This window comes from Alexandromys fortis, unplaced genomic scaffold, assembly GCF_014885135.2.
Source record: "Alexandromys fortis isolate MF-2015 unplaced genomic scaffold, M_Fortis_MF-2015_v1.1 scaffold_11, whole genome shotgun sequence".
NCBI lineage: Eukaryota > Metazoa > Chordata > Mammalia > Rodentia > Cricetidae > Alexandromys > Alexandromys fortis.
In genome coordinates this window covers 20,323,382-20,342,269 of record NW_026067912.1, presented here as the reverse complement: position 1 = coordinate 20,342,269, position 18,888 = coordinate 20,323,382, and the positions used below count along the sequence as shown (strand labels likewise).

Below are 18,888 nucleotides of genomic sequence, written 5' to 3'. Positions count from 1 at the left end.
GGCTCCACCAATTGACTTACACCCTTAGTCCAAATGTATAACGCTTTTAAACGGAACAGCGACAGATCTGTGCGGAAGAGCTAACAGACATCACTGTCTATTAATAAGAAGGCAGATGTCCTCATATGGTACCATTTTCTCTCCCAATAAATGATGAAACAAGCTTATTCTTGCCAAGGATGTGCACTCTAGGTACAGACTCTGAGAAACCAGTATGTGATAAATGTTTCTAGGCATTTAATGTGTCCAGGGCAGGAAATTTGGACACAGCCAGTAGTTCAAAAGCAAGGGTCTTCTAAAAAATTTGCATTTCTGGTTCTAAGATGGGATATATAGGATACACTTTTTCTTTAGCCCTGCAGGAGCAACACCAGCATTAATTATACACACAGCTTTTCTGGTTGGGTTAAAAAATATTGCGCATGACTCAGCAAGAAATTTCAAAAGCAGTGTGTTCACCTCTGTAATCAAACTTTTTTTTTTTTTTTTTAAACCTGCAGTCAGCTCCCTATGACGAGGCTTAGTTGACGTTTAAGAAAAGAGGCCACACTGTAGTGATCTTTGAGAAACTCCAGGTTTGCTAACAGGAAGCAGCCACTTTCCTAAGCTCCGCCCCCCCCCCCATCTTTTTACTTCAAGTAGGAAGTCTTCAAGATTATCTGCTTGCTGTTCTGCAGTGAGCCTAAAATTCACCACTTCTCCAAACCAAAGGCTGTCTCTCCCTATCCTAAAGGGTGTGTTGTGTATGTGTCTTGTGGTGTGTGTGTGTGTGTTGTGTATGGGGAGTGGGGGGGCTCCTGGAGCCTTACAATGACAACTTGGAACAGGAGCAGGTTCCTCAGATAAATATACAAAGGCCACGGAAGACTGGAAGTCCCAGCTAAAAGGACAGTAAAGGTTCTTGTTATAAAAGGAAAGCTCCGCTTGCCAGGCCCCCGGAAGCTTCGGGGTGGGGGGGAAGTCGTCTCACCTATTTTGGAAACTACTTACAGATGTGGGGAAACCTCGGAATTGCTCACACCAGGGGTTTTTGCAGAGATTTCCTCTGGCTTCCCCCCACCCCCTTCCCCAATTTCCCACAACCTGTGTTTGTCTTGAGTCTGCTGGGCTGATGGCTGACGTGTAGTTTACCTCAGCGATCCTGCCGCCGGCTCTTGCCCTGTTCTGAGGAGGAAGTCAAACAAGTGAAGCCTAAGGGTACTGGGAGGCGCTGGACGTAGGCGCCAGAACTGTCAAAAAATTTGCGTGGCGAGTATTACTTCCAACTTCCCTTCCTGCGCCCACGTGAGCCCTCGCACCAGCCCATCAGCGAGGGCTTAGCGTTTCCTGCTGGTGCGATCTGGAACTCGATTTTTTTTTTTAATTATTTTTTCCAGTTCTTAGTAAAACTTTGTTGGTCGGGAGACTGACTTTGAACAGAACTCTCTTTTCTTACCTAAAAAGAGGGGAATCAGATACTTCTCTTCCACTCTTGTAGGAAGGTTACAGAGCAGCAAGGCAAAGAAACACACACTGCCTGTTTATCTGGGGGTGGGGTGGGGGCAGGATGGGGAGATTTGCAGCTAAGTTGTCACGATCCCTCGCGCCACCCCCGGTCTGGCGCTGTGCATTGACACGTCTCTCATCTATTAATTGCTGTTCATGGAGGGCAGATGAGAAATACTTTAGTTTTTATCTTAGTAAAATAGAAATGGAAATGTCAGCGCGCTCCTGTCTGTTTGTTTGTATAAGGCTATCAAACGAAGTCAGAGAGGAGGCTGTGGCCCGGATCCTGACCCTGATTGTATGAATAAGTAAGCAGGATGCGAGTGATTGGGTTAGATGCTGCGAAGATTTTTTTTTTTTTCAAGTTAGGAAGAGGGTAAAAAGACAGCTTGGAGGGAGGAAAGAGGCACTCCACATCCTCACACCCCTCTACTCTCCCGCAGCCGGGAGCTTCCCTGGCTTCTGCAGGCTTTTAAGGTCTGGTGGCGTAGAAATGCCTGCCCCCCACCCCCTTCCTCGGTCTCCCCTTTCAGTTCAGAAGTGCTGATGTGCAGACCGGATTCATCTTCTCCGAGCGGCGGCGGCGGAGGCGGCGGAGGCGGCGGCGGGCGCAGGAGGCTGCAGCTCGCGCTCGGCCACGGGGTCCTGACAGCGGCGGGGGCGCGGCGCGGGAGCCCGAGCTCGGGTGGCAGCTGAGCCCTCGGTGCGCCTGTCGCCGCGGCCGCGATCGCGGGAAGTTCGGCCCCTGGAAGGACGACCTGGACCGAGCCGGCTTGGCTGCGGCTGCCCCGGACCGAGCTCCTCACCTGCCCTCCGCCCACACGCGGGCCCCCAGCCAAGTCCCTCAGCTCCCGGGGGAGCCAGGCAGTGCTTGTCCTCTCTACCGTCCCGAAGGCACCCACACGTCTCCGGACACCTGAACACTTAGGTCCTTCCGAGGAGCCTCCCAGTGGGGAGAAGAGCACTGTCCCTTGAGCCCCTTAGAACCACGAGGCCCACCGGGTCTGGTCCCCTCCTTTACCTCAGGGAGAGGAGGATGGGTTTGCAAGTGCTCTCCCCGAGGATGCCCCTGTGGTTAGTGGTCTTGGGTTTTGTTTTTTCCTGGGAACTGTGGGTCTGCACTAGCCTCGATTATGATTACACTTTTGATGGGAACGAAGAGGACAAAACGGAGCCTATAGATTACAAGGACCCGTGCAAAGCCGGTAAGTGACTGTCTAAGTTGGGACCGCTGCGCGCCGCTGGGGACCGAGGTGCTGGAGTCTCCTACTGGAAGCAGTGGGGAGCTCACCTGTTTCCTTCTCCCCCTCCCTAGCCCCTCCGCCGCTCGTCCTCTCTCCCCCTCCCTTTTTCTTCCCCTCCCCACCCTGCGTGGCCCAAGTTCCCTGGAGTTCTGTGCTAGTAGGATCGGATGCCAAGCACTAGTTTAAGGCAAATGTCCCGTCCCGGAGTTTTGGATCCCTCCCCCAACCACTGTGAAATTAAACAAGCCATAAACACAGCTGGCTTCTGTGGGTTTTAAATGCCAACACGCAGCGGGTTCAATGCATCAGGAGGGGACAAGACCTCCCCTGTTCCAGGACGCCGTTCCCCAGCGTCTGTTCAAGACCAAGTGGGCAGAGTTTTCCAAAAGGTGGGTGGGGTTGGCATTGCTACCTCCGGACACCTTCACTCTGTTTTACCGGGAGTTTTAAGCGTGAGCTTCAGGCCAGAAAGGTGTTGTGGCAACCTTAGAAGAACTCAAGTCTAGATAATGTTCCAGTTTATAGTTTTGGGGGATTTTTTTTTCAATTTTAAAATAAATCTAGAAATAGTTATACCAGGTTGCTATTCAAGCTTGTGTCTTCCTCCCTGGAAACAGTCTCTGGGCAACAGCGGGACTGGCACTGTCTGGAGCCCAGGGCTCTCCACGAGGGCTCCGGGAACACCCAGGTCCAGCCCTTCTCTTCCACATGCCAAGCACCACCACGCATCTTCTGTCCAGCCTGTGGTGGGAGCCCCTCACACGCGGCTCATAGTGCCACGTGAGCTCAGGGACCCAGGGCTCTCAACACTGGCTGAAACACCGTTCAGGGTCTGGGGATTCCCTGTCCTAGGTTCTGTTGGATTGTGGCTGAGGCAATCCCAGTTCATCGGGAACTCATGACTAACTTTGCGAAGGTTACTCTAGCAGGCCAAAGTAACAAAGTGTCCTTGGGAAGCCAAAGGCAAGGTCTGTTCCAAGTCAAGAGGTGTGGCTTCCAGACGAGGGAGCAGAGAAAGGATAGTCCAGATAGGAAATAGACCTAAGCGTATCCAGATTCCAAGACTGATTGGCAGGTCTGTGGTTGGATTTTTCGACCTTTCCATAGGTAAGCAAACCCTTGTTAACCCTTCTTGAGCCTGAAGGAGACCTGTGCTCAGGAGAAGGAAACCGCTAAAAATTCCCTGGTTGGTTCTTACCTAGGATACATGGGCTCCAGTGTCAGATGCTTTCAAGCAGTCTGATCTCTCACTGTGAACATTCTATGCAGATTCTCGTTCGAAACTCAGAGTGGTTTCAGGGGACATCTGTCTTGAACTCAGAGTTCTGATTATGTGCTGTGTTAATAAATTCGCTCTTGTCACCGTTAAAACTGTTTCCCCGTGTTTCTGGGACTTGATGGTCTGGTCCAGGAAATTCTACTCTAGCAGGGATTACATGCCAATGTAACTTTTGGTAGGCGGAATGTTTGTAGTAATGCTACAACTTGGAAAGTGTGCATTTCTTGCTTGGCTTTAGGTATGGGTGAGGCCCCAAATTTATTATATTGCTAGAGAATTGTCTATTGTGATGCCCTTTGTGTGAGTCACTCAGCTACCAAGTGTCTGTACAGTGTGCTCCAGCACACCTTAAGCATGGGTGCTTGTTTTTCTTTGCAAATAAATACGGAAAAAAAGGGAAGAAAAGACAGCTTGAGTAATACTGATGTCTCATTTCCCCCACACTACAGAATTATTTTTAATATTAATTTCGGAATTAAAACAGAAAATAATAACTTAGAATTATTATTGTTCTTTTTTTTAACCCATTAATGACTATGTGTCTGTACATGTGTGTCTGCATATGTGGAGAAAGAAAGAATAGCTAGTATAGAAGGCAAAGAAGTATGAATAGGGTCTGGGGTCTCTTTTCAAGTGTTCTCTCTCACCTTTAACATACGAAGATGAAAGGCTATAACTGATCTCTCTGCCTGGAGAGTGATAAAATTTGTCTCTTTTATTAGTACTATATAAGACAAACAAAAGTTATAACATAACCACGGAGAACATGAACACATGAACGTGACCCAAGCAAATTGGGTGAAAAGTAAGTTGCTGGAATAAAAAAAGAGCTACAGATCAGTTGGGAAAGACAGCCATACAAAGTCAAGAGGCTCTTTCCAGTTTAGGACACCTTTGCTCTCTCTTCCAGTGGGTTCTAGAGTCTGGTCTGGGATGGAGAATTGAGTCCTTTCTGGATGTTGCAAAATACATCCTGATATTCTAGATATTTCTTTCACTGTAGAGTGGCTTGATAGCACAGTGTCAAACAGCTTTACGGTTTTGAAAATTTCTTTCTTTCTTTCTTTCTTTCTTTCTTTCTTTCTTTTTTTTTTTTTTTTTTTTTTTTTTTTTTTTTTTTTTTTTTTTTTTTTTTTTTTTTTTNTTTTTTTTTTTTTTTTTTTTTTTTTTTTTTTTTTTTTTTTTTTTTTTTGAGACAGGGTTTCTCTGTGCTGGTTTGAATCCTGTTCTGGAACTAGCTCTTGTAGACCAGGCTTGCTGTGGGAATTTCTACAGCCAGTAGCCTTTAAGGCTTTGCTGAGTGTTGGTTCTAGTTGGGGGTCACAGCATCCCAGTATGCTGGAGTTTGTTAATCTTCCCACCTCAAAGACAGGAAAAGAGACTGAATAACATTAAATGTCTTTGTCCCCCTGGAACTCCACCCCAGCTTAATTTTTACCTTTCCTTTCTAAGGCTTTCTTTGAAATACAAACCAACGAACATAAACCACAGAAAGGAGCCCAGGCTTTTCGGTAATACTGGTTGGTTTAGAGGAAAGTGTTCTCATATCATATGTGGGTGACGTGACCAAGGATTTAATTTCATTTATTTTAAATGTAAGTCCTGGAAATCAAGGTCATAAGTAGTGTAAATATTTATCACAAAGATATATTGCCAGATCCACTCTTGGGAGTCTAGTATATTCTCAATACAAGACTTTCATAGTCTCATTCTATAAAACTCTATTTCAAATAAGACAAAAATCATGGTACCCAAGAGAAAAATATTCTCAGTCATAATTTGTTAGATTTTAAGACTGGAAATACTACAGGAGAGACAGGAAGCTTATAATCATTTGGTTGAATTGATTGAGACATTTCTGGTATAAATGAAAATATATCAGTTAGTGTACCACAGATGAAGTCTGCCAGGATGGAAGGTGGCTACTTCCTTCTGTGAATGCGTGTGCACAGAGCTGCCGGTAGAGCAACATGAAGGGATGTCTGGTTGGCTTCTTCATTGTATCATACTGGTAGGTCACCTGCCTGTTTTAGTGTGCAGTGAGGTTGTGCCCAGTCTCTGGAGTGTAAAAGGGTCTCCAAAGACACAGGGAGCCCGTGGGAGTTTGTCTTAAAGCGGAGGATGACGTGTCCCCATGGCTCCTTTCATAGGGCGACTCCAGTAAGTGTGAACCAGAAGCCTGACATCTGTGAAGTGTCTGGGAAAATCCAGCTTACAAGGTTATCTGCCAGAGTTGTGCAGAAATGGTGTGTGAAAGCAGAGATGAATGAAACGATTGGGCTAAAACTTCTCCCCACTTCCCTGCCTTTCTCCATCCATCGCTCTAGCCCTCTGTCCTTTGTCTCTGCTTTCCCCTTCTTCTCCTTTTCCTTCTGTCTGCTTCTTTATATTTGAGAAGCTATTAAGGGTGTTCACGCACATGCCAATGCAGAGATTGACGAAAATGCATTTTAAATGATGAGTAAAAAAAAAAAAAGTCAGAAGATTGGCGGATGAAACCCAATGTTTCTCAGTCAGTTCGTTCTCCCCTTACACACAGGTGAACTTTGTGGGAGTTTCGTACCTTGAAATTCATGAATGCATGGTTCTTTTCCTTTAAAGGTCAGTGAACTCAGAGATTGTTGAGCTTGTCCTTTGAGAAGCAGCTGCGAGTCCCATCCTGAAGAAATCAGCTTTTGGCATCCCAAATAATTCTTCCTGCTTTTCCTCATGACCAGGGCTCTAGTTTCCATGTACACTAGATCTTGGGGGAAATTTTCGTAAATTTATAATTTCTAATTTCTAGGCCAGTTGTTTTTGTTGTTCTTGGTGTTGTATTTTCTGGCTGGACAGGCATCCTCTTAGGTACAGCATTTGAGAACTTGCTCAATTCCACATCTACTTTATTCCATCACAACTTGAAATATCCAAACATTTGCCCTGAAGTCGGCGCCTCTCTAGAGTGCCAAGCTCTCATCTGAAGGCCACTTCCAGGGGCTGCTGCTTTAGCCAGTCTCTTCTGTCTTAGTTTACATGGCTCAGATCTTGAAAATATTTTTTTTTCTCTTTTTTGCCTCTGGTGCCAGCCAACTTAGAAATGGCCAAAATAAGGTTTGCAAAATGGCTGGATAAGGCATTATGCTTGTATACTTGAATTCTATTTATCATTTGCTGTGAGCACTTCTTTGACTCTTCTCCGGAGGGCTAGTGGGTCTTCTGCTTCTCAAGTAGCAGTTACTGGCAGTAAGTACGGGAAAGATACATTATTTTTTCTTAAGTGAATTTTCCTAGACCAAGCATTTTTTTCCAAATATTGTTTTTCCCTTTCCGTCTTCCCCCGTTCCCCTTCTTTCCCTTTTCTCTCCATTTCCCTTCCCTCGCTTCCCTTTCCCTCTCCTTCCCTTTCCTTTCATGTCCCCCTTTTCCCCTGCCCATTCCTTGTTTATAGGGTGTCTTGAACTCTTCACAGTTTTGTCTCCATATAGTGTGATTGGAAAATTCAAAATAAAGCTAGATAGTTTTTGTCTTTTGCTGTTGGTTTCCTTAAATATTGCAGACATTAACTACTTGTTAGATGAAGGTTCTGGATATTTCTCCATTTCCGGAAGTCATCTGTTCACTCGGTTGTTTCTTTTTTACACATTGGGATCATTTTTTTCCCCTTGTTGTCTGCATGTTTATATCCTTGGACAATATAATCTTTGCTTGGATCAAATGTACAAAGTGGCTTCGTCATTCTTCTAGTAGCATTACAGTTTGGGGATTTTATATTTGTGTCTTTAATATCCTTTAGGTCGATTTTCTAAAATATGTGGGTTTAGTTCCTTCTTCACATAGACATAACTTTTCTAATATTATTTACTTATACCTGTCTTTTGACAGGTGTGAGGTACATGTCTGGTAACTCAGCACCTGCCAGTTGGGGTAAGGGGATTAGAACATGAAAGTGGTTCTTAGTTATGTAGCGTACACAGTAAATTAGGACCCAGCTTAGGCTAAATGGGACTCTGTCTCCCACGTGTGTTTTGAGAGCTTCTGTAGAATGCCATTTGGCTCCAACTGTGTGAGACTACTTCTGGGTTCTCTGTCATGTTCTGTTGTTCTGTATGTCTTTTTATGTCAGTACCATACTGGACTAATTATTAGAGCTTTGTGGTATATTCTGGAATGAGGTAGTGTGATGCTTCCAGCTCTTCTCTTTGCTGAAGACTGAGTTGGCTACTCTAGTTCTTTTGTGGTTTTCTACAAAATTGAAGGATTATTTACTGATTTCAGTGAAGTAAGATGTTAATATTTTGATTTAATTGTGTAAATCTGTTTGGGTAATATACGTATTTTAATGATATCCTTGCAACTTTCTATTTATTTGTACACTTTTAATTTCCCTCATTAGTTTGTTGTTGTTGTCGTTGTGTGTGTGTATGTGTATGTTTGTGTGTGTATGGGTATATTGCGTATTGACTACATGTTAATCCATGCTCTGTATGCCTGCCTGTTGTCTGAAAGGCCAATAGAGGGTGATAGATAACCTGAAAGTAGAGTTAAAAATGGTTGCGAGCCTTCTTGTAGGTGCTGGAAATTAAACCCATGTTTTCTGGAGAAGCAGCGAGTGCTCTTAACCACTAAGCCATGTCTCTAGGCCCCTTTTATACTTTGTTACAGAGATCTTTCTTCTTCCCACACCTCCCTAGCTTTTTCCTGTGATGGTTCATGGACTTTTTGTGGTGTCTGTTCAAGGAGGGACATATTTAACCCTACTGTCTTTGTTTAGGATTTCTCTTAAATATAATTTAGACTGTGTAAGAACTTAGGAAAGACTTCTTGAAAAAATAAACTGATATATATTAAAAACAAGTCTTGCCATCACAATGACTCACTTTTCTAAGGCAATCTAATATGAATGTAATCTAATATGAATGTAATCTAATAAGCAATATAATATGAAAATAATTTCTTTGTTGAAACCAAGTCATCATCCATTATTGTGCCGGTGGTAACCCTACTTTTAATGTGTCTTAGCAATCATGACTTATGTATATGTGAAATTCACAACTAATAGTCACAGAAAATGTCTTGCAGGAGTCTTGGTTTTCAAGACCTGTATTGGAGACTCACATTCAGTACTGGTGATTAACTGTTACTCATTTTAGAATATTATCTATTGTTTTAATAGTGCCTTAGTCCCTTGACTAAATGGTTTAAACGAGGGCCTTCCATAACATTTTAAAGAAGTGTTAGAAAACACAGATGGATATCCACTAAAATGAGGCATGGTACATCCTGGTGGAACCATCTGCTATCAGGGATACAGTGATGGTGCTGGTAGGGCATCTGTTGCGATTCCACTTACACATTCCAGAAAAGCCTTCTGCGTGATCTTGAGCTCAGAATAATGCTAGCCCAGTGATCAGTTGACCAGAGAGATTCCAGGGGATGCAAGATTTCATTTTCTGGGAGATATTTGAAGTCACTTATAATCCCAACATTGGGAATAAACTGTGGAATTATCAAAATTTGACAAGTGGAGAATGTTCTTCTTGGGTTTAGAAAGTGGGACTACTTAGCAATAAGTTTTAAGAAGCTTCTTTCCTTTAGTTACTGAATAATATCACTTTGAGAGAAAAAATATTTAAGAAATTCTTTCTAGCCTCAAAGCTATGAAATGAATTTCACAGAAAGATATGCTTTTTGAGAATGCCAGAAGGGACCTCTTGTTTATTTATTTATTCTTGCCATTTTCAGTCACGAAGTATTGACTATTAGATTTCGAATCATCTTGGCCTAATGGACTTCTTGTTTCACTGGCTTATTACAAAAAAAAAAAAATGTGCTTATCCTATCAAGTCGCTCCAAAGAGCTCAGCTATATATTTGTATTAAGAGCATTGTAAATCAGGTGCAAATTGAAATCCAGAAAGTGAACCTAGGCAGTGTTTGTTTTACTCGGCTTTTTCTTTTGCAATTTACATTTATAGTTTCAGCTAAATATTTGCTGTCTGTCACACTTTAAAAAGTCCTTGAATGTTAGTAATGAGGTCAAAAGTACCTCCAAACAAAATCTAATGGTGTGTGTCCATACATTATGCAAAGCATTCATTTCAGAGTTTAAAAAAGATGCCAACAATGTTTAACACTTTGGTATTTTACCAATGAAAGGAGGAGTCACCACAGAACCCATAATAATATATGTATGTATATTATATGTATATGTGTGTGTGTGTGTGTGTGTGTACTATTAGCATTCATATCTGCTGTGCTGCTGATGTTTCTGTTGATGCCCTTTAATTGATGTGATGGGGAGGCAGAGGTGGAGGACAACGGGGTGTAACGGTTTACTCATTCCTTGCATTTCTCATCTATGTTGAGCTGTCAGCACGTGGACTGTGCACCGCAGAGTCACCTCCAGTGGTTACTGGCCTGCTGGCTCCTATCAGTGTTGTTTGAACTCCTTCTTTGGCTCTGACTGAATGTGGAGTGTTTACTGGGATAATTGCTGGTTCTTGTGTTGTGCTGGGAGCCTCTGTGGCATTGGGTCAGTTGATTGGCTGTTCTGGATAGATGGAATTCTGTTCCTCTTCGCCAATCTGTTTTGAGATGGCAAATGCTAAGCGGTTGAAGGCATATGTGTTTGTATGTGTGTGTGTGTCTTTTCTAGTAAGTATTATATTTTAAGAAAGGTATATGTGGTCGTATGAAGTTACATGAATTTAAGTTGTATATGCATATATACACCATTTCAGTAAGTAACAGATTTCACACGACAGTAGTCACCTAAGATGATATTACCTAATGAGGTTGTAGCCACCTTAAGTCTCTACATATTGCCATACAACAGCCACATTGCTTAAGGACACATTTATCAAACAGCATCATCTTGCTGGGCAACACATGACTCCACTTCATGGCATAGAGTTTAAGACCTTTAAGATGCCTCAAGGCAGAGCATAAATACGAATACGTAGGAAATAGCCAAATGAATAGAAGTAAAATATTTCTGCATGTGTTTGCATAACAATACTATAATAGCATATTCATACTGAAGAATTATCAATAAAACAATCATTAATGTCTAGCCAGATGGGGTGGCATATACGCCTAATCTTAGAAGACAGGGGGCAGGTTAAGGAAGATCACTGTGAGTTCAAGGCCATCTTGGTCAACATTGTAAATTCCAGCTCACCCAAGGCCATACAGTAAGTTTTAGTCTTAAAAACAAAAACGCCTAAATTCCCCTGTCTTTGTGGAAGGAGTCCCCATCAATCACATGAGCATCAAAATCTCTTATGGATATGTGAGAAAACTAAGACCCAGGTTGTCTGGTCTGTCTCAGGGGTAGTGAGTACTGAGAAATTGAGCCCAGGTTTCCACAGCAGATGCCTTTGCTTCCCTTTGTCTAGTTCCATACTCTGGACCTCCAGTCAACACAGACTTAGGAAGACTTCCAATGGAGGAGGTGGTGACTCTTCCACAGGAATCCATGTGTTGAGATTTGCTGTCGCGAGGTCACAAGGTTACATCTTTTCTTTGCTGTTTTTGAATTTTAAAGGCCTTATATTATTCTGTCAGAATAAGACCAACACTTTGCACTTTTGTGAAGCCCTAGTTTGTCTGAGAGACTATCCTCTATGTTTGAGGAGCTAGAAATGGAATACCTCCATCATGTATGAAATAACTAAAAACACCTAAGACTTGTCTTTGTAGAGTTAAATACTTGAGTGTTTGTGAATGTAAGGGAGATGTTGTTGTGTTTTTCTTGCCTATATTTAAATTGTAAAAATAACTTAGTGGTAGAACAGTTGTCTGGCATGGAAAGTCATGGGTTCAATCCCCAGGACTACACATGTACACACATGCAAAATGTAACATTTTTATAATAAATTGTGGCAGCAAGTTTACTCTGCCCTTGGAGTCACCTTGAATGGGTTAGGGTGGAAGCCAGTCACTAGGGTTCAGTTGCTGCTCATACAAGTGCTGATACCTCTTACTGCTTCATAGTTGAGATTTTCCACTGAATGTTCATTGAACTCACAGTTATTAATGAGTGTGAAGAGTATTCTTTCAATTGCTGGTCATTCATGAGAATGATTCATACTATTTATTATATATACGGATGGTTTGTAAGTTTCTTTGAGTAAATGAATAAGCTGTGTAAAGATAGTTTTTAAAAGACATCACCTTTTTCAACCCTGATATCTAAAAGACCTAAGACTGACTACTTGTAAACTTTAAGGAATAGTAAACTGCTTGGAATTCCAGTCCAGTGTTTGAGGAATTTGACGTATGTCCTATATGTTATGTTGATGATAATTTCTTCAAAGAAATTATATTGCCTTTACCAAATTATGTTTTCTAGGGAAGAGAATTTCTGTTTGTATTTGTTTTAGTAAGTAGGATGAAATCTGATAAAAAGAACTAGTCTTCGCTGTTGCATTCCTTTGAAACCTACAAACAGGCAGGCATTTGTCCTTTATAGGCAATATTTTTTCCATCCAGAAGAACAAATTGTATATATCTGGGCCTGAGTGAATGTGGCCAATAGACAATCAGTTTTCAGGGTTGGAATATGAAGAATAGGAATAATGAACTAGATTGGGGGGTCACATTGCTTTAAATGTATGTTTGCAATGGCATCTGTGAGCAGTTGTCTGCTTGATGTAGTCAACAGCAGTTAATACAGTGAATCTTGATAATTGAGAAGACCTTCATAGAAGTCTAGGATTGAAATGTCCACAGTAGTAGCAAATCTTCAGCAGATATTATGAAATTCAGAGCAGAATAACATAAACTTCAAACACAAACAAAACTCTAACTTAAAAAATGATTATTTTATTGCATATCTTTTTTTTTTCTGAATGGTACAAACAGCTAAGTATTTGAGGATTAGTTCCCCCACACCACACTGTGATGGATAAAAATTGAATCCAGAACTCTGGATTACTACATTGTTTAATCCCCCTTCTCTTCCTTCTCTTATTATATATAGATACTTTGTGTAAATTTAATTGAGTTTCAAAATTATTTTTTCACGTTTCCGAAGAAGTAGAATAATGATTTATTAAAGACTAGGAGGTTGGTGAGATGTCTTACAGGGCAAAGACACTTGCTTCCAAGCCTGATGTCTTAGGCAATGTTGTATTAATAGGAAGCAATACCCTCAACACAGTGATTCTTATAAAGAAAAGCATTTAATTGGTGCTGGCTTACAGTTTCAGGGGATTAGTCCATTGTCATCATGGCACGAAGTATCATGACACACAGGCAGACATGGTTCTGGAGAAGTGGTAGCTGATAGTGCTACCTCAGAATCTGCAGGCAGTGGGAAGCCACAGACTCCGGGCTTGGAAAGGGTTTTTTTGAAATCTTGCTTATCCCTCTGTGACACACTTTCTCCAACAAGGCCACAACTTATATTGCTTCCAAATAGTGCCACTCTCTGGTGACCTATATGCCTATGGGGGTCATTCTCACCTAAAACACACACGTAATGACTTGAGTTTAACCCCCCAGAATCCACATAGTGCAAGGAGAAAGCTGACTACTGAGAGGAGTTCTTTGACCTCTATAGGGATTCACACACAAGCTGAATAATGCGAGAGAGAGAGAGAGAGAGAGAGGGGGGGGGGGGAGGATGGGCTTTAGAATTAGATACAGATACACTCCAATACTAAACCATCTATGATTTTTCCAATTTGGTTGTCAACTCTGTTAGGCTTAATTTTATGATATACAAAATGAGGTGATATGAGCATTACAATGCTGTTATGAGAATTGAATAAATGTAAAGCATATGTAACTTTACCTAGAACTGCTGTATTACTTTTGTGCACAGCAGTGCAAGCACATAGGACACAGAATATTTTAAATCACAAGTACTTACTTTTACAAAGATGATCTTTATAAAAACATTAGTAACCTAAAGGTCTTTTTTTCTGCTGTGTATAAAAATGTATTCATTCCCAGGTATTCTAAATCTTGCTTCTTGAGAAGTTAAACCCCTTACCCCTGAAGATGTTTTTTTTTCAAAAGGTGTGAGAGGAAACTGATGCCAACATTTATGCTCCTGAGTCTCATATGCTCAAAGATATATTGGCAACGTTCAATTAACGTTGACTAGTGTGTGACTAGAATCTTGGCTACATAGTCTCTCAGTAGTTTCTGGTTTGAATTTTAGTTGCCATCTGGATTGCCTTGATCTTAAATAGTCACAATCCCATGTTTACAAAGAGCTAAGTTTGAGCACATGGGTCTCAGCTACAAATGTTCATGGGTTCATTCAACATTTATTGAATATTTACCATGAATGAAGCATGACACAGAAACATGAAGTCAAATAGAGATCTTGTGTCTCATGTGTGCATGTGTATGTGTGTGTCGCATGTGTTTGTGCATATGTGTGCGCACGCATATGTGTGCGCACGCATGTGTGTGCGCACGCATGTGTGTGTTTGTTTATGTATATATGTGCATATGTGTGATGTCTGTCTGCGTGTGCCTTTGTGTATGTATGCGTGTAGCGTCCAGGGTTCAATGTCACCAGATCATTTCTTTGCCTTTCACCTTAGCTTTTTTAGATACGATTTCTCACTGAATCTGGGTTTTGGTGACTGGCTAGATTGGCTGGCTATCAAACCCTAGAAATCGTCTTGACTCCACATGCCTGGAACTATACTAGGATTGCTGGAACATGCCCAGAGCTTTGCATGCTTTTGTGTGTTTTAATACAGGTACTACAGACTGGATGCAGTTCTTCATGATATTATGGCATCTCCCCAAATTCTTCACTTTAATTTTTGCAAACAGAAAATGGTTTATGTCCATGGTTATACACTAGTAGCACAACTGCATTCCAAATTTAGCTTTAGTGTATAATAGTGACACAATTGTATGCTAAAGATATTTCAGTTTAGCTTTTGAAAATGGAAACTATCATAAATTATGACAACTAGAATTTAGAATTATTTTCTTTAGTCAAGATATATGAGTACTGCCTGAGAGTACCCTGTGGACATTGATTCTTGGGAATAGACTGGGATGGGATGCAGCTAGTAATTACTTATGGAATTACTTGGGACTAGCCTATATTAACCAGTCTTGATTTTTATTACTTTATCTTAAGCAACTTGATTTTGTGATTTCAGCTTGTCATGTTCTCCCGATGTTATCGAATAGATAAAGCACATTTCTGTACTCTACACTGTGTTCTTATTATGTCGATTTAAAGGCACGTGGTTCACATTTTCTTTGTTTACAGACGAGAAAACCAGAAACGTGATAAAATAAATTAAATGAAAGGCTGTTTCTTTGATTTTGAGCTGTTCTACTGTGACTTTGTAAAGTAAATGCAATTGTCGCTTTCTTATGTAAACTCATCTGGATTGTGATTTAGTAACTGACAAACAAACCGGCTTGGTTATTCAGGACTGTATATACAAGAGCTGGCTGTGCCGCCGTACCTGTGTGCCATGCAGGGGAACCTGTGTGTCATGCAGGGGATACCTCTTGTTTTTGCTGGCCTTGGTCTCCAAGGGATAGAAATGTCTAAGACTATTTGAGCCCTAATGCTTCCTGAATTCCAGTGTCCTTAGAACTGTGAACAGCTTCCTTGCAATGGTATCAGAGAGTTGCAGGATGCATGGGCCCTGGAAATGGAACAGAAAAAAAGGGATGCTACCTCTGATTCACTGTTGGTGGGGCCCATGTTCAATATTCCAGACAAACTGTGGAGGCCACCAGGCTGTTGTGGTCATAGGCCCTGCAGGTTCCCTCTCTATGTCAGACAGTGGCCCTGTAAACCAGGCGTGGTGGTGCACACCTTTAAACCCAGCATGCAGGAGGCAGAGGTAGATAGATTTCTGTGAGTTTGAGGCTACTCTGGTCTATAAAGCTAGATCCAGGCTAGCTAGAGTTATACGGTAAGACAGTATCTCACAAAAGTGATATCTTTGAAAATAACTTGGACCTAAATTCCCATCCTCCTTTTCCTACTTAAGTCCATCACTAATTGCTTACCTGTCGAAAAATAGCAAGGACTGTGGGCATAAATCCCCACATTTTTCTAAAGATGTTGGTGCCACATGACCGCCAGACTGGAAGGTTATCCTAGTGGATTTGCTTCATGGGAAAAATGGTTTCAGTGTCAAGTGAGTGCAGTCTGGCCAGAAGAAAGTAAAACTCAAATGTTCTCTTTTTAATGTCGGTCTTCGTAACCCAGTGAATAAGAGGTATAGGTAAAGAAATTAAGCAAATTTTCTGCCTTAAAACATTGTACAAACTATGGGGCATATGAAAATATGTGTTACTGTCTTTGATTTTCAGACATAGTCTCATGTAGCCTTACTGACCTGAGTTTACTCTGTGGCTAAGGTTGGCCTTGATCTTCTTGTCTCACCCCCCAATTGCTAGGATTACAGGTGTGGACCACTTTAATCAATTATATACACACACACACACACACATGCACACACACACATATATACACATGAAAAACTCTTCAACTTATCACCAACATATATTTTTAATTATCTCTATAAAATTGAACTTCATATACCTTCCTTTTATATGAATTATCTAGCAAAGAGTTACTTTCTGTTGTTACTTATTTTATGTAAAACATGCTTTAAGATGAATTTAAGAATTCTTAAATTATTGTCAGGAAGTTTTATTCTTGAGATTTTTATATCAGTATATAAGGAAATCCAATAGAAATTAGTAACAGAAGTGTACTCAGTGTAATTTAATATAAAGAATACTAGTGTTGTGAAGGAGACATGTGTACAAATCAGAGCTCTTGGTGTTGAATTATACTAACTTGATCTACTTACAATACTTTTGAACTGAAGTCTTTTCAGTTGTAACACAAGGATAGTCATATCTAGCTCATAAAGCAGGTATGAATTAAAGACACAAGGCCTGGTAAGCTGATAGGTTGTGTGATGTAAATGAGCATAAACAATATATTGTGCCCAATATGTTTTAGAAATGTGTTTGGTGGTTTCAAAACAGTTCCATGTCCTTCCTGCAAGGATTTCATTTCATACCTGGGGAATGGAACACTAAACTCTTCAACTGTAAATATCAAAATGTAATAAGCAAAATATTGTGTTAGCCCTAAAGACGGAATTCTCTGCATCTGGTATAAAGAAGACTTCTCAGGAAGGTGACATTTGAGCTGGAGCTTGACGTTGTGCAATTTTTTTTCCTGTTAAAAAGGTGGAGCAATAATTTAGAGCCAAATAACTAAGATTAAAGCGGGAGCTGTGAAAGTTCATGACTTTTATGAAAGTACGGGAAGTGGGAATTAGTTCAATGTGAACGGAACAGAGGGTGTGTAAAAGTTTATGCTTTGGCAAGAAATAATTCCGGATGATACAGTGTCAAGGATCCTTAACACCAGACTTTGAACTTGATCCTGCTTGTAGTAAGAAGGGGGCTTACTGAGGATTTAAAGCAGATGATTGGTTTGATTGCAGTCATATCAAGATACATGAGAATGTAAGTAGGCGGAGGACAAGTGGGAACAGCATGACCTTGGGCTTTTGAGCAAGCATGCACTAATACAAGCTGACACTGGGTAGTGCTGAGAGTCATAGCAGAGAAAGTTCGAGTTTAAGAAGCCAGAATGAGTTTGAAGATCAGCAGAATAAAAACAAAGGATCTGAGCTCTGGACCTGCTCAGTGAGAAAAAGTTCTTACAAGCATGAAGACCTGAGTTCTATTGCCAGTATTCACATGCAAAGCAGTGTGGTGGTACACCCTTGTAATCCTAATGCCTGATGAGCAGCGACAGGCGGATGCCCGAGGGTCAATGGAAAGCCAGCCAACCCTAATGTGCTTTCCATGCACTCATGCATGCATACTCATACACATGTACACACATGTATACATGCATACACATAGACATACCCATACATACTCAAAAAAAAAGAACTAAAGAAGGAAAGTAAAGGAACTGGGGAAGATAAGCCGAGTGAGAAACAATATAAAAAACCAAAGTTGTATTTTGAAAGCAAATAAATTTGTTTTAAGAGGCCTTTGATATTCACACAATTCTTCATGTTTGCTCTTGACTGGCCCCTTTATGTTCACGACTATATTGGATAAATATGGACTTCTGTAGTCCATATTAGCTTTGAGAAAATCTTGAAAAGTCTTTACATTTGGCTGGAGTCACATTATTATGGGTTAATTTAGAAAAAAATATTTTTAAGATGATCTTTTAATAGATGCATATTTTATGCAGTTGGTAGTTGTTCATGCCTTCCCTAAGACCATTTAATAAGTTTGAAGGGGATGAGGAGATGGCTCAGTTGATAAAGTGCCTTCTGTACGATCTGAATTTGGATGCCCAGTGCCCACATGACACCACTAGAGTAGGGAAGTCTGACGTGAAGACAGCTGGATCCCTGAAGTTCATGGCTTTGCCAGTTCAGTGAGAAAGAGCTAGTTTATAAAAAGAAGTCTGCCAGAAACTGAGGAAGGCATCTGAAGTTGGTCGCTGGACTCCACACACACACACACACACACATATATATACACACACAAACCTTTACATGTGTTAGTCAACACATGAACATTCATAATTATCTATACACACATTTAAAAAATTATTTAAAAGTTTTTCTTTTCATTTTACATACCAGCTGCTGTTCACCTTCCTTCCCCTCCTCCACCTCTGCTCCCCCACTATTCCCCTATCCAACACCCCCATCCACTCCTCAGAAAAGGTAATGCCTCCAATGGGGACTCAACAAAGTCTGGCATATCAACTTGAGGTAGGCCCAAGCCCCTCCACCCTGTACCTAGACTAAGCAAGGTATCCCTCCAGAGAGAATGGGCTCCAAAAGCCAATTCATGCACTAGGGATAAATCCTGATCCTGTTGTCAGTGGTGTTACAGACTGCCC

At 41.2% G+C, this 18,888-nt stretch overlaps 1 protein-coding gene across 2 annotated transcripts in view; it reads left to right on the top strand.

Moving 5' to 3' along the window:
- Window positions 1-2,513: 2,513 nt before the first annotated feature.
- Window positions 2,514-18,888, top strand: part of Tll1 (tolloid like 1) — a 178,868-nt gene continuing 162,493 nt past the window's right edge. The window contains exon 1 of one of the 2 annotated variants that reach the window (XM_050138702.1): window positions 2,514-2,690. In XM_050138702.1, the coding sequence (XP_049994659.1) occupies window positions 2,522-2,690 (169 nt within the window). In that variant the 5' untranslated portion in view covers window positions 2,514-2,521. The remainder of the gene's footprint in view (window positions 2,691-18,888) is intronic. The other variant, XM_050138703.1, reaches the window with a different exon arrangement.